This window comes from Ailuropoda melanoleuca, chromosome 19 (assembly GCF_002007445.2).
Source record: "Ailuropoda melanoleuca isolate Jingjing chromosome 19, ASM200744v2, whole genome shotgun sequence".
NCBI lineage: Eukaryota > Metazoa > Chordata > Mammalia > Carnivora > Ursidae > Ailuropoda > Ailuropoda melanoleuca.
Genome location: NC_048236.1, coordinates 17,881,700 through 17,899,277, shown reverse-complemented (window position 1 = coordinate 17,899,277; position 17,578 = coordinate 17,881,700). Strand labels below are relative to the sequence as shown.

At 32.8% G+C, this 17,578-nt stretch overlaps 1 protein-coding gene across 1 annotated transcript in view; it reads left to right on the top strand.

Moving 5' to 3' along the window:
* Positions 1 to 17,578, top strand: part of EYS (eyes shut homolog) — a 1,484,071-nt gene that overhangs the window by 867,829 nt on the left and 598,664 nt on the right. The window contains 1 exon segment of the mRNA XM_034648271.1: positions 12,926 to 13,109. Coding sequence (XP_034504162.1) covers positions 12,926 to 13,109 — 184 coding nt within the window.

Sequence of the window (17,578 nt, the reverse complement as noted above, 5' to 3'; positions counted from 1 at the left end):
TATATATATATATATATATATATATATATATATATATATATATACACACTGAATTCATTCTGCAAACATACAGGAGGACTGAATTTTGGTTATATATTCTCAGGATAGTTTTTTCCCTTTTTTTCCCAGCACTATGGCCAAACAATCATTTCTTTGCCAACTTCTATACGGCAGGTTTAATTATATCTCCCTTTTGAAGTTCAGTTTATACAGGGATTTCTATTTGATTACTAATCTTGAATGGGACCTACATTCATCTTTCATATCATGTGCCTCATCAAAATAGAAGTTTAATATCTCCAGAGTTCCACAGAGGTCAGCCTTCAGGAATATAACTGTCTTCATTGCACTTCCATTTGTATAGTTTTCAACTTCCGTATCAAGGTTGGCCTCTGAAGATCCTTTTTCAGCTCAATAGTGCATTTAAAGTGCTTAATACAATGTTAAGCCAATATATTTGTTATGTAAATCTAGCCCTACATTTTCCCAGAATGGAAGGAAATGGAGTCTGATTATTCAGTTATGACACTTTCTTGTTAGAATTAGCAAATATCCAGCAACTCTGGGAAATCCCTGGTCTCACTTAGTGCTACATCCATTGTGCATTGCTTTTATAATAAACCAGAATGGTTCTGATTAGTATTTTTATATTATAAACTAAATTATGCATCTAATTGCATGATTCCCACCTTTCTGTGAATTCCAAAAATTGAAAAACTCAAAGTATCAGGTATATCTAAGGTTTCCCATTGGATTTACAATATTAGATGAAGTCTTGGATTAAAAAATATCATTCCAAGGCTGTAGGGTCTTGAATGTAAGGATCAACCTGTGGACAGCATTAGCTTAAGTAACATTTGAAAATATAAATTGAAAGTAATAAAATATACCATAATATAGAATACTCCTCCTTTAAGGAGGGCAGATTCTGCAGGCCTAGGATCTCTTGATAAACTTAGTTTCAACAAAGATCAGAACTGTAGTATGATCCTGTTAGGTTGAGGCAGAGTTCACAAGTATTTTGGATGTTCCTTTAAAACTAAAGCTGAGTATTTATTAACTGTACTTAGAAGTAATTCTATAAGAACATAAAGAATTCTGAAGCCTTTCTAACTGAAAGATGTAGATTAACAAAAACTAACAGTCCAGTTAAAGATGATTGATTAAACTTATAAATTTACCTATGCTTTCTCCTGAGATCCCACAAATAATGAGCAAAACGTTTTTTTAAGGTAGAAATCCACTAGGACAAAGGTAATGGTAGAGGAGAAAACAGATGTAAAAATTTGGAAGCTGAAAAACAATTGGACAAGTGGTAACAGACTAAATAGACCTGAGAATTTGGGAACTAAAATTGGCAATGGGAAAATTGGAGAAGCGTGGTGATTGATAGCACAGAATCTACAAAAGCCTCAGGAAATGGCAACATTAGATGATGGGAAGTGTGAGTGAAAGTGGAGTAAAAATCCCACTAGTTAAATGTTTTAGAGTTGATACATTTTTCACCAAACCTTCTATGTGCTGACATATCCAGCAGTCCTTGAGTGAAATCAGACTAATTTTTAACCTTAATATGTCAGGTTATCCTGCATAGCCCACTGAGCTCACTGAGATGTACAAGGACATCCAGATGACAGGAAGCTTCAAATCTTTACAAGATATTTTCCCGAGGAAATACATATCTTTTGTTCTCTAAGCTTTATATCACTCAAATTAACACATCTTTATCTTTAACAACTTTGAAATTAAAAGAATGCATTTTGAGTTATAGTATGTGTCCTCAAAATTGTGAAGTGAAAGGTTTTTTTTTAATAGTAGGAAAAATAAAAACATAAAGTTGATTATTACAGTTTGGAGACATTCTAAGAATTGACAGGTTTTTAAAGGCTTATTAAAAGCCAGTGGTTACTTTTAAAATGTTCAATTATTCACCCATTCGTTTATAGCCGTAATTTAGATAAATGATGTAAAATATAAGTAATTTTCTGAGATGAAATTTATTGCTTTGCTTAATAAGGTTAAATATGTTAGCTCTTCTATTCAATAGTATAAGTTTCAAATTATTTCTCCAAAATCAAAATAGAGTCAACTTTCAAAATATGTGACCTAAGAAAATGAAAAGATACAGTATTTTGCTCAAAATTTGCACAACTATGAGGTAGTGAATGCCCATTCCAGTCTTCAGTCCAGATCCAATATGCTTATCATTAGAATTGTTCATATATATATACATATATATTAAATTAATTATTTTTTTAAGTAGGTTTCATGCCCAGCTTGGAGCCCAACTTGGGACTTGAACCCACCACCTTTAGATCAAGATCTGAGCTGAAGTCAAGAGTCACACGCTCAACTGACTGAGCCACTCAGGTTCCCCAACCATTAAAATTGTTCTTGACCAGATGATCTTTCAGTAATATACAGTGTTTCTATTAGACCACTGGAATTTTCATGATATATAATGGTTTCAAAATGGGTCTGAGGAAAACAAATTCTGTATTTCATGTGTTTGTTCTTCAGCTTTCCATTAATGCCAATCCAAGGATGGTTACAACTTTTTTCCTTATCCTGATTTTTCTGGCTCTTCACCTCCATTCTGAGAATGTCACTTTTTTGGCTTACAACCTTCCCTCTCTGTAATCGCAAAACAAAAAAAGAGATCATTTCTTCTTTCTCTTCTCCATACTTCATTCCAAAAGGACTAGCAGTGGCTTAAAAATGCCACGTAGTATAAATAATTGAGGAAACATGCCACGTATATATATTTTATGCCTTGACTTATTTTAATGATGAACTTTCATGTCAATAAAAGTCATACTAAAGTGTTAGTGGCCAGTAGACCTTTTAGAATTTCCTAAAAGTAGCTGTTTTCAGAATAAATCCTCTAACCTGTCACACCTGAGGGAAGATGTTCTTATGCAAAAACCACTCCCATCAGTGCAAGTTAAAGACTGCTCTGTGTGTGTGTGTGTGTGTGTGTGTGTGTGTGTATACTGTCAAGGGGGGGAATTTTCTCCTATCCCTCTTGATTCTTTTAGCTGGTCTAATAATTAAATTGACATAAGACATATTAACGAGAAAAAAAATTTAATTGTGTATCTACAGATGTCTCATAGATACGGGATCCCAGAAGTGACCAAAGTGACCAAAGCAGGATATTTATATACCTTTTAAGGAAAGAAACAATAAATTTGTAAAGAACTGACAAGACAAAGAAACTTAGGCTTGGTTACTAATTATTGAAGAAACTGAACAGTTTATTTCCATAGGCTCCTTGGCCCTGAATTTTCTGACTTTGGTTTTAAGGATGTCTCTCTACCTCCTTGTGCCAGAAAGTTACCTTTAACATTGGAGATTTATTTCCTACTTTCAGTGGGACAGAGAAGAAGGTCAGAGTGCCCTTCTTGCACCAGCTGTTTCTCAAATAACTTTAATTCAGAATAATCAGTATGCCACTTTGGCATATTTTTGGGAAGCCTGCCCTGAGCACTCTATTAATATGTATATTAATGTGTGTTATATATACGTATATATTCATTCATATGTGTGTATTTATGTGTGTATAAAATCATATTACCTATGTATTTTTTTAACCTTCATGGCCTCCCTTTTATCTGTGTATCTATGTCCCACAATTTTGTGGATCATGATTTTTCTTTTGTACTCTTCCCTGTGGTCAGCTGCTGGTTAATAGCAGAAATCAGTCTTGAACCTCTAGCAGTGTTGAAAGATCAGGTGAAGAGTTGAAAATTAAATTGCTAGGAACAAGGTGAGATATGGATAATCACTGTTAACACCTCTATTTATCCTCTTATATGTCAATAAAGTCTGAGCATGGAGAAAGTTGATGATTGCCAAGACAGCTTGAGGGGGACAGTTAGACTATAGGCATTATTGAAGTAATATGATAGATTGTAAAATAAAATAAATGAAAAAAGAATATTTGGTAAGTATAAAGTATTTATGATTCTGTTTAAATACATATGAGTGAAGAATAACTATTTAATTTCTTAAGTATGAGGCAAATATTTTACTTTTGAAATGTTGCCCCAAATAAGCAGCAGTATATCTAGAAAATTAAAAGGGGGTTTTCAAGTTTTATTAATTATAAATTATTGAGACAGATCATTTGGTTATGTTGCATAAGATAATAGTACTGGTAATAGCATTTGTATTTTATTTTATTATAAATTAACAAAAAATTCACCCCAGCAATTATTTTTTAGAACTTATTAAATAGATATTTTATTCCCAAATGTATTATGGGCAACCATTATAGTCTAAATCTGAGTGCTTCTGATGAATATACAATGTGACATGACTACTTAATTTTTATCCATACTTTGTGCCCTAGAGTCTATTATGATGATGTACATTGGCAGATAAAAGTTACTTTTTTTTTTAACTTTAAAGATTTTATTTATTTATTTAGAGAGAGAGTGTGGAACAGGGGAGAGGAAGAGAGAGAATCTCAAGGAGACTCCACGCTGAGTATGGGGCCCCATGTGGGGCTCGATCTCACGACCCTGAGATCATGACCTGACCTGACACCAAGAGTCAGACCTTAACCAACTGAGCCCCTCAGGTGCCCAGAGTTACTTATTCACAGTAAATACATGCATGTTTATAATACTGTTATTACTAATCTTATATATAGAAAATGTAATTTGTCAGAATCAGAAAAAATAAATACAAAGGCATCTCAGTATTGAAGCAATGGGTCCACCCTGAATTTGCATGACAGTTTTTCAGGAGACTGCTAGAGCCCTAGAGCAACAGAAGACTCCCAAGTCACTCCTTTTGTTTTCTCTGTAAATTGAATGATCAAGGGGATGAAAAGTTGAAGTGGTAAAAATGTTTCCCAGTGTTACATATTCTCATCTCTCTGTGGAAAGGTATTTTCCTCATCAAATTATGTTTTAAGTAGTGGGTAGATTTCCTATAAAATAGAAATATCTATAAAACCCCATGTAGCCATAATATGCCTTAAATATTAAACAGCAAGAGAAGGAAAAATTACACATCATCTCAAAGATTAAATGTAACTCAATTTCAGAGTAGCTTTATTAATTAAATATTTATTGTAAACTAGCTAAGAGCTCAATAATTATATATTAGAGTGAGAGAGAGAGAGACCAGGGGGAAGGGGCAGAGGGAGAGGGAGAGAGAGAATCTTTAGCACACTACATGCCTAGAGATCATGACCTGAGCCAAAATTGGGAGTCGGACGCTTAACCAGCTGAGCCACCCAGGTGCCCCTATAAATTATTTTTTAAAAGCAATACTCAAAAACAAGATTATAAGCCCTTTGGAGCCCATTGGGGCACGGTTTGTAACATTTAGTGATGCTAATTGTTACACTATGTTCACTATTCTCTGATGCTACAGAGAATTCAATGTAAGGGTCCACATTGGACCTCTTATAAATGAGTTGTTTTTTTTTTTTTAAGATTTTATTTATTTATTTGACAGAGATAGAGACAGCCAGCGAGAGAGGGAACACAAGAAGGGGGAGTGGGAGAGGAAGAAGCAGGCTCATAGCAGAGGAGCCTGATGTGGGGCTCGATTCCATAACGCCGGGATCATGCCCTGAGCCAAAGGCAGACGCTTAACCACTGCGCCACCCAGGCGCCCCTAAATGAGTTTTTTTTTTTTAATTGCAAAGACTATATGTTTAAAATGATTGATAAGCAACCTTGTTCACAGAATAAAATTGTTGTTAAAGAATATCTTTGATGAGAGAAGATAATTTCTAAGATCTACAACTTTGATCAAATTACCTTCCCTGAGCCTCAGTTTCTTAGATAAACATATAGGGCTCATAAGAACTTTGGCCTTTCATGTTTCCCAGATTGAGATGAGAATCAGATTAGATGATGCATATAAAGGTGCTATGTGAAGAATAGAGTATAATATGCATTATCTATTAGAGTTACATCTTTAGTTTTATTCACATTTTTTACTCTTGTGAGCAGGCAAAACAGGTAAAAGCATGAACTACTCCTCTTATTATGGGAACAGAGGGCACTTCTGAATCTCTTAGCAGTCCCACTACATACCACCTTAGAATCCATAGGGTTCTACCTAGATCTGCTTAATGTGGCAATACCCTGTGCTTCAGACCTTTCTAAATATATGCCTGAGAAAAATATAGGGCATATACATGTAACAGCTATTTTAAAAATAAGTTTTAGTTGCAAAACCTTTGTGTTTCATTGTAAGAGGTTTCTTTCCCAAATACAGTAGTCTGCTGTTATCTGCAGTTTGGCTTTCTGTGGTTTCAGTTACCTGTGGTCAACTGTGGTCTGGAAGCAGATAATCCTCCTAACATACTGTCAGAAGGCCAGTAGTAGCCAAACACTGTATCACAGTGCCTCTGTCATTCACCTCCCTTCATCCCATCATGTAGGCATTTAATCATCTCACATCATCAAAAGAAGGATGAGTACAGTACAGTAAGATATTTTGAGAGACGGAGACCACATTCATATAACTTTTATTACAGTATATTGTTATAATTTATTATCATTGTTCTTAATCTCTTACTGTGTCTAATTGATAAATTAAAGTTTATCATTGGTATGTATATATAGGGGAAAAATACTACATATAGGTTTCAGTGCTATCTTTAGTTTCAGGCATCCACTGGTGGTCTAAGATTCTATGATTTTAAGAGAGAAAGTGCATAATTAAACCCAAGAGTCCTAACTACAGTTAGATCTGTTGTAATTACAATTTTAGAATAGGCGCCACCTAATTTAACTGGTAAAGATGGGGAAGTAGAGAAGCGAAGTGCCTTCTCTGAGGTAACACAGAGTAAGTGACCAAATTAAAACTAAAATTATGGAGCGCCTGGGTAGTGCAGTCGTTAAGCGTCTGCCTTTGACTCAGGTTGTGATCCCGGCATTCCAGGATCCAGGCCCGCATCAGGCTCCTCCGCTGGGAGCCTGCTTCTTCCTCTCCCACTCCCCTGCTGTGTTCCCTCTCTCGCTGGCTGTCTCCTCTGTCACATAAATAAATAAAATCTTAAAAAAAAAAAAAACTAAAATTAAATCTCCTTACAAGTCACTACTTTATCTACTATAGCATTCTGATTCCTAATCAGCATATTAAATCAAGTCTTTTGTAGTTATTTTAGGATGTTTTATAATTCACAGTTTTATAGTTGGATTCAGATTTTGGGTGGCAAGTAAACAAAAACACTTCCAAAGATTAGAAATGGAAATTCATGTTGCCCAATTTACTTAATGAAGCTAAGTAAAACTTTAGTATGAAAATCAGAAAGGGTGCCATAAAAAACGAAAATGTAAATGCAATCTCAGTCATGAGAATAGATGCAAATTTTCTAAACATAAATTCTCGAAAATGAAATTCACATATGTATAATATAAGCAAATGGGATTTATTTTAGGGATTAAAAAATTTAATATTAGACTACTAGAGTTACAATATAAGCATGTCAATAAGTGAGAAACTGATAAAATTTAATATTCTGCTAAAAATTTCAGAAAGCTACAGAAAAAAATTCCTTAATGAGTTTAGAAGAGTAAAACATTACAGTTAAAGGTGAAAGCTTTAAAAACCGTCCCTAAAAAATAAGAAAAAGGATCTCATTAACATCATTTGAGTGGTTTTTCTCATAGTGGGGCACTGTATTAAGCTAATAAGATAGTTTAAGAGTTATGATCAAAAGAATAAAAAATTTCATTGCTCATAAATGGTTAAGTATTACTAAAAATAGAGTTCAACAAGGTTGCTCAATATACAAGTCAGCTGCACTTCAATATACCAACATAATTAAATATATGATATTACAAAAAACCATTTAAAATAGCAACAAATTCCTAAGATTTCTAGAAGTTAACCTAAGAAAATACTCACATGATCTTTATGAAGAAAAGTTATAAAATTATATTAAAAATGTTTTAGATTCCCTTGTAAAATGAAAACATATATCATGTTCATGTATAGGTCAATAAGGTATCAAAGATATATCAATTAATTACAGTTTTTTTCTGTGAAAACATGGAATTCAAATTAATTACTAATATAAATTTTCACATAATTTAATAGGATGTTTGCATGTGTAACTGGTTCCAGTATTTATATCAAAAGGCACAAGACAAACAATATGCAACACAAGTCTGTCCTTTCAAAGTCAAGACATCATAAAACTATAGTAATTAAGTCACTGTTGATTGGCTTGGGGTTGACAATCTGTCCAATGGAATAGGATAATGATCCTGGAAACAGAACCCATGTACAAGAAGGATGATGCATGACAGAACTGGTAATGGCAGATGAATATAGGAAGGATGACTGCTCTGTAAGTTATCCTAGAATAATTCCACATTAAAAGGCAAAAGGAGAAAAAAAAAGGTTGGAAAGATTCTATACAGAGTAAATATTAAGCAATTCTGTCATAGGCAACTGGCAAAAACAAATGTTTTTAAGCAGGAGAGTGGCATGATATGATTTGTATTTTAAGAGTTACTTCCTGTCCTTATGGGTGGCTGTTAAAGGAATTTTCCCTGATGATAATCTATTTCCATTTGCTGGTCAAAGGAAAATATAGTGATTATAGGTGTTGTATTTCCTTCCAAAGATTGTTAATTGCTTTCAGAAAAAATTTATTCAACTATTTGACTAGTTCTCTCTCAGCTTTCTTTGCAATCATCTATTTTCTTAAAAGCTGCCTCTGTAGCTCATATTTATCATACACTTCCTTTGGCTACACTGAGAGGTATCTACCAATCTTAAACTGAATACTCACTCTGGCTTTTGATTTCAGTATTGTTTTGTAAACTTTTTTTTTTGCATTATATGATTAATACCTGCTCTGTAAATTATGTCATTGACATAATCCATGGACTAATCAATCTGTGAAAATCCATGAAAGAAACATATTTCATAATTTATTTTGAAATATGCGTATTAGTTCCTACAAAAACATTTTTAAATGGCATGAATCTTTAAATTGCCAGGAAAAAAAAAACACACCGCAGCATTTTAAGAAATATGAGTATTTAACAAAACCTGGCACATAGTAAACAGTGTGTAAATGTTAATTTTCTTCCTTGCTCCTGCTTTATTAGTAGATATTAAGCTAATTGAGATGAATTTAAATGGATTGTATAAAGTTGAATTTTAAGGTGAATTAAACACAATTTGTAGAACACAGGAGTGTAAAGTATTAAACATGTAGAGTATTTCATAGTGATAAAATCCAGGCTCTTCCTAGAAATAATACAAATGAAGAGAACTAAGTCACAGAGAGTTTCTATAGCTAATACATGGTTGCTGATCTGATTGCTGGTAGAACAAAGAATCAAGACTCAGTGTTTCTTAATAAACAGTCTAGTATATCTTCGTATATGAATTATATTTAAGTGTCATACATGTAGACTTTTCTCACATTAATTTTTCATTTAATAGAACATTTTGCATATACACACCTAACACAAATGTTCACTATTATTTTTTAGATATTACTTCCAAGATGCATGAAATAAATAAAAAGCCATTTTGCATTTTAGTTGTGAATTATTTAACATTAACTAGTAATACATACTCCAGGAAACAATACATTATCACTCTTCTTTGAACCATTATGCATGGATTACCCTGCTATTAACGATAAGTTATTGGAAGTAGGGTTAAATATTACATTTCTTTTATTTAAACTATTCTGTCAATTTGGAGTCATTATCAAACTATCTTGTAAATAAGCTTGGTATTCAGTTTTCTCTGTAAGATTCCAACTTTCACGTTTGATTTTACATGTAGACCACTAACTATGAAAAGACTATGAAGTCCTTTTTTGTTTTCTTGGTTAGTAGATCACAAACTACCAAACAGATTTTAAAGAACAGACTCTTTTTCATATTTAAAACCCTTCTTTGTACAGTAGGGTAGGGCAGGGGTATGACTTTTGATTTTTCACTAAAACTGCTTTAAAATTTATTTTACTTTCATGCAGTGGGAATAGCTGTTGGTTACTATGCACTGGAAAAGTCAAATAATGAAGTGTCAAAAATTTTTTGACAACTCTCTACCTAACAACAATTAAATTTTAAATTTTTTTTGTGTGCGACTAGACTCAGCCTCATACTCGATATGTGCTGTTAGAAATGAAGGCAAGAACTACCTTCTCAGAAGGAGAAGCAGACGCAGGAAATTGGAGATGAAAGAGTTCTAGCTTGGACATGTTGTAGAGTACTTTGAGTCTTTGAATCTGACAGTCAGCTATTGGTAGCCAAGAAATAAGGCATGAATCTGGCAAAATACTGGGATTAGATTTTGAAGTATTCTTCCAAGTAGAATACCAATTTTGTTCAGTATGAGCCTCTCGCCATATGTCTCAGTGGAAACTCACCCCATCTTCCACAATGGAAAGCTTCATCAGTGACCAGTTCTAGCCAGTTAATTGCTAGGAAAGTTTCATTCTACACTTGCGAAAATTCTTTCATCCTCTCTTGAAAATATTGGAAACTGAGTGATTGGACATGAATGTGGAAGTATGTCATTTAGACTACCACTGCCCACCATATTAGAATCAGAAGAAAACAAGACTGAGATTAAAACTGCCTATGTGAGTAGCAGAATGGAGAGACAGAGGAAATCTAAGTCTCTTATGAGGAATGAGATGAGCTTTTTAGAGTCCATCTGAAAGCCCACCTTAATCTTGAACTTGCTTTTACTTAAGCCATGGGATTTCTTTATTGCTGAAGCTACTTTGAATTAGGCTTTCTGGTTATATGTACCAAAAGCATACAAACTCATTCAAAGGTTTAATTATAATATGAGGACATACAATTCAGATAAAGATTCTTCTTTTTGGAAAAATGAAAACTGAAAGTCAGGAACTTATGATTTAATTCTAGATAATGAAAAATATATGGAATTATAATTTTACTCTAGCCCATAATTACTGGAAATAGTCTTTACACTTAATCTTTCTTCACAAAACTGTTCAGTGCTTACTATCGCCATTGTTTTTACTTGATTAAAGTCTTTACTAATAATGAAAAATAAAATTTGTATTCATACATGTGAATAGGAAACATTAGAAATATGGTCAAATTACTACGACTTTGTGTAAAGTATTTCCTGATTTCTTTATCCAAACATAACAATTCAATTTTCCAAACACATTTAAGCAAACACTGTTATAGTTTCTATCAGAGATAGTAAGGTTTCACATGCTTAAGAAAATCAGGTACTTGGGACAGAAGGATGAACCAAACATATATGGCTCTTGACCTCATGTAGTTTACAAATGGGTGCATTTGTGGGTTTTTATATAAAGCACTGATCAAATGATGACAAAGCGACCTAAGTTTTAAAAATTAGTTCATAAAAAGACAAAACATAATGAAATTAAAAGAGTTTTTGAGTTTGCTGTTGTCAGTTGGACTGTATCTTTCCAAAGCGCTTAAAACTAAATAGTAGTTTCTTGATTTCACCAGTATTGGGTCTATTCATGTTGTAATATTAATTATTGTCTGAAAATAGTTTGTACTCTTTCATATTCTGAACTTCAAATCAAATAGATATTTGTCTCCATTCCCAATTCATTCAAATAAATGGCTGAAAGCTTTTTAAATTATTTAATACGTGACATTTTATTGTACTATGTATTCAACACCATCATTAAACTCTACAAGGAATAAATAACTGCTTATTTCATATAACAACTAAAGCAGTTAAGATGTCAAAATTGAATGCACTTTGTTAATATTTTCAATCTTTGAGACACCTTCACTAATGAATTTTTTTATTAAACCCCCCCCCCATATGGGCTTTTATGTCTACAATGCACACATGTTTCCTGGAAGTATTTTGAAATTTCTTCTTTCTAGTTAAAAGAAGAAATTCTTTGAAGTTTAGCTGATTATTTCCTTAGAGTGTTTTACAAGTTTGAAAACTTAACACAATATTTCTAAAGCATTATTGAAAATGTAAAATAAAAAAAAAATACTCCACATAGAATATAAACTCTGTAAAAGATTTAAAGTACATATTTTTTTTAAAAAAGTATTATGGTGGACAGCAAACTAAAACTCACAGTTTCATGAATAATTTTTGTATTAATTGTAAAAAAATAAATAATTTGGAACTTTTAAAGGGAGTTTAAAAGTGTGTGGGTGTGTATCGCAGAAGGAGGAGGAGAAGGGAGGAAGTGAAAGGAGATAACTCATATCCATTGTTACAGGAATATAATCAAACAATCAGTCAAGTTTTTATCAAGCAAAAGTACCTTTTAATAATGTAAAGAAACTTATTCAGGGATTAAGCTAACTAGGTTTCATTAATCATACGTGTATAAATTTAAGAAATGTAAATTGTCAAAGTATTTTACTCAAAGTATCTATATTTCACTTGAAAGATTGAGGCTAATTAAACTATAGTCATTCGGAAGGTAAGAAAAAGAAAGAACAAGGGAGTGATGATTTTTAAGGAAGCTCGGATAAAACGGTATTGCTACAAAAAGATGACATTATTCACTTCTCAATAATCTCTTATCAGCCCTCAAGATCCACCCAGTTAAAGTAACAGTAATGACATAAATCGTAATTTGGTACCAACATGTTGTATATACAATGAATAGAGACATCTTTAGAAAATGTTCCTATTTCTGTTGACCTGTAACATAAAGTGTAACTGAATGCAATGTTGGAGATTAATCATGTAGACATCCCTGCCTTCTTAGTGAGATTTGATCATGAAACCCCCAGTACGTAGAAATTATGGCATACCACTGTGACTATGTAAAGAAAACAGGTGCCTGGGCTTGTAACAGGCAGAAAAGAGTCAAATATGAGCCACTTCAGAAGATATTATTCTGATGTTAATGTGAAACCCAACTATTGCATATTCAGTTCCAACCTAAATTGTATTTTCTTTCTGACTCCACACATTTCAGTTGTGCTTGTTATTATGGAGAATCCTATCTAGAATTCCAGAATGTGTTATTAAATCCACAAAATAACATAGCACTAGAATTTCAGACCTTACACTCCTATGGACTCCTGCTCTATCTCAAGCAAGACTCATAATCAATAGATGGATTTTTTATTCAATTATGTATTGAAAATGCTACTTTAAAGGTAGGTCATTACATTTATTTCATTTAAAGGAATATTAGAAAGTTCTGATTCTTCACTTTAGTGTTATTGTCAAAATGAAATTTTATCTTAAATATGTCTTCTACAGTCACGAGGAAGCTGTATGTTCTATGTTTGTAATTTTGTGTTCAGTATTTATGTATCAAAATGGTACATACTTTGAATAGTTTTCATTCTCTTCTCTATATTTTTAATCTGTTTTTCCACTTTGATGTTTCCCAATATCCCAGTGATAGTAAGTGCTACTGTTTCTTATAGCATTAATGTAAGATGTGATCTAGGGAGCCCCGAATTTTTTCAGATCCATAAGGGAAAAACTACTTTCAAAAAAGTCTGTTATTTACCTTTTTCAAAAACTCATTCTTGTACGTGTACAGTGGCCTTTTCCAGAGGCTCCATGGATTGTGGTGATGTTGTCTTTCTCATCACTAATGTGATGTGTACTTAACACATTTTTATATTTTAAAAATGTCTTTTAACTTTTAATATTATGAATATTGATACCACCCAGTAAACAAAAACTCTTCAGGGTCCTCAATAATTTTTAAGAGCACAAAGGGGTTCTGAGATCAAAAAGTTTGAAATCATGGATTTAACACTTGGTAGTCTTTATAACAACCTTTCTTCAAAGTCCAAGATCATACAGCTACCAAACACTAAATTATAAAGCCAACTTTAAGTTGAAAGTGTGTGCTCTTCTTTCAACACCATTCTGCCTTAACAAATCAACTTATATATCTGTGATAAATACCCAGACTTAGTAAGTCATCAAACTCATCACGGCAGTGAGGTAATTAACTCAACACAGCCTAATATATGAAACATAATACTATATTTTTATCTATTCTTTTATGATGTGATTTAAATATGTGAATTTCCATGAAAAGGTGAGTTATACCTTATAATTTAAATAAGCCATATTCCAGTTTGATTTTCTTTAAGCGTTCATCTTTCTTAAGTATTATAACACACATACATTATTTAGTACAAAGTCTGATGTCATAAATAAATATCATCCAGATGTAGCAGTTAGTAGTAGTAGTATTTTTATTCATTCATGTCTGTAGTCACTTATTCATTGAACATTTGTCCGTTACCAGTTATTTTGCCAAGTTCTGAGGATTCGGTGGTAAATAAAATACTCTTTATTTTTCTCATATTGTTTTCAATTGTCAGATAATAGTAGGAACAGGTGAAACAGAAGTAAGAAAATAGAATTATATAATAAATAGAATAAAGTAATGAATCATCAGTCTTACCCTTAAAGTTTGTTGATCCCTGCTCTATAGCATTTTCCTCAACTAAGACCAAAATTTTCCATTAATCTTATAATAAGCAGAAAAAGTATGGAGACCAAATGTAAACAATTATAAAGCACATAATATTGAGCATTGGCCACATTCAAAATGTTTCTCCTCAGCACATTTTTCTGCTGCAGACTCAACTCCCATTAACTGAGTGTCTATGTCAGCTGGTTCCTCTCACCATTATGGACATCTCCAGAGACATTATGAGCAATTATCAGAGATTTGCGGGACTGTGGATGAAAATATTTTATGAAACGATGAATCACAGGAGATTTCTTTCACTTCCAGACAGATAAAAATAAGTCACAATAGGTCTAATCAAGACATTGAGGAATTATAAAACCATAGTGGTTGAAAAGGCATGTAGAATTTCTTTCCTTTAGGTTTTAGGACAAACAAAGAATATATATTGATATGTCTGTAATAATAATTACTATTGTTTATTGAATTGATATTATGTGTCAGGCTCCATCTTAAAAATATTTATTAAGATCATGGGCTCTAGAGCTAGACTCAGAATTTGGAGCCCAGCTCTGCCACTTAGGAGCTTTGAGACCTTGCAAGTCACTTAAGCACTTTGTGCTTAAATTTACTCACTTGTAAAATGAGGGTAATAAAGATTGTTGTGAGGTTTAAATTAGTAAATGAATAAATGTCGTGAAGTAAGTGTAATACAGTGAGTCAATAAAGTAAATGCATATAAACACGTAGAAAGATGTCTGGGACATAATAATCAAATGTGAAGTTTAGGTATTTTCTCTTTGCATCTCACAAAAATCCTGCTTCTTCCAGAGTTTGATATTATACATGCTTTTGGAACTCTTTTAAGAATGGTAGATAAGGGGGGCGCATGGGTGGCACAGCGGTTAAGCGTCTGCCTTCGGCTCAGGGCGTGATCCTGGCATTGTGGGATTGAGCCCCACATCAGGCTCCTCTGCTATGAGCCTGCTTCTTCCTCTCCCACTCCCCCTGCTTGTGTTCCCTCTCTTGCTGGCTGTCTCTATCTCTGTCAAATAAATAAATAAAATCTTTAAAAAAAAAAAAAGAATGGTAGATAAGGAATTTTTACTTTGTTGTGTAAATCCAAAATTCACGTTCTTTTCACTCACATCACTGCTTCCTTGGAATGAGTTAAAGGAAATTTCAGTGTTATTCTAGCTTCATGATTTTAAGATTTTCCTTGTTCCACGATGATTTGTGAAACTATGCTCCAATTTCTTCATCTATTTTAAAAGTATAATCATATGGGGAATGCATTTACATTACAATTTTCACAAAAAGACATATTTATGGTTGAACTTTTACAGTGAACATAATTTAAGACCCATTCTAGAAATGCGGAATTGTTAGATGTTTTTGTGTCTGTGTGTGTTTTAGGAAATTTAAGTTTTAGGAAAGTTTAATAATATGAAACAATTTTTATTTTAATTTAAAAATTTTTTGAAACAATTTTTAAAAAATATTTTATTGGCTCTTTTCTAATAGCAAGGAAGTAAGTACATAGATAACATCCATTGTTGGGAGTCTAAACACCAGTTCCCAGACTTATAGCTGTATTGCAAATCACTGCCTCCCTGGTGAGGGGTGAACCACATTACCTCAGTTTCCACCTCTGAATATTGAAGCTAGATTTTTGTTTTTTATTCTGTTTTGTAAGGAAACAATCAATTGTTACTTATAAGGTGTTTTAAAAATCCATGATGCAGAGTAATCACTCAATAAATAGTAGTTACTTTATATATATATATATATGATATATATATATCATAAATATAAATATCATAAAGGGGCTATTTATAATAAAAGAAAAATACAAGTAAGAATAATAGAATTGCCATTAAATTTTTATATATGTTTAACTTTGACAGCCCTGAAGATAATAGGGAATTAACAAGACTTAGTAGTACCTGAACAAGCATTTTTTGATATATTTGAACAAATTAAGGAGACTAACCTCCTTACACATGGACACACACACACACACACACACCCTGCACTGTTGGTCAGTACATTATCATTTAAGTATCTTCCCTAACAATGTAGGACCCCAAATATTATATGTAAGGAGTAGCTGAATCATTATTTGTGATGTTAAAAATATCACATGTTCTCTCTGGTCACATCGGTTGTATACTAGGTACAGAGTAAGAATTTAATAAACACTGACTTTTACCTAGTTACACAGGGCTTGAGAAGAACGTATAGCCCAATGGTATACAACTAATTTCCCCTCAAAGTTCATGTAGGTCAACTTGTTTTTTTAAAATCTCAAAATGAGATTATGCTGTTTAACATTTTATTTTTAACATGTTATCATTTATTATTATTTTATTATTAACATTTCAAACTGTGTAATGTATTTCTTAAAGTCAACTCGTAATAATTTTTTAATAATAATTTTTTATTATGTTAGTCACTATACAGTATATCCTTAGTTTTTGATGTAGTGTTCCATGATTCATCATTTGCATATAACACCCAGTGCACCATGCAATATGTGCCCTCCTTAATACCCATCACCAGCCTATCCCAGTACCCCATCCAAACTCATAATAATTTTGTAAAGGAATGGAATCTTTTGCAATGGTCAAATATTGTAAAATTAAAATATGTAGCATAATATTTATTTTTAGACTCCATGCTGGGCATGGAGCCTGCTTAAGATTCTTTCTCTGCCTCTCCCTCTGTCCCTGCCCCCCCACTCTTCCTCTAAAAAAAGAAAAAATATATATACACATATATATGGCTAGATGCACAGGAGTTAAGAAACACTATGCAACTGTGTTTCTTTAACTTATATGCGGGTAACCGATTTCTTGTAGATATGATAAGTCCCTTTCTGGGAAAGAATAGCTGTCATATAACTAATATACATGCAGGCATATGCTGTTAAGAGGATGAATAGGCCACTGCAGCCTGCCTGTGGAATTCCTGGGGGGTCCTAATGAAATATACCTGTTAGAGATATGATCTGCCCCCTTTTAAACTATAACTGAGTTGGCTCAATTAGTAGTAATCTGACAAAGACCGCCCCCCCCCCCGCTTCAAGAAGCTTAGAATGAATGGTTAACTTCCATAATCTTTAAAGTTCCCTTCCTTGGACATTAATATCACCCTCTAGATTGTATTCACTGATCTTCATGT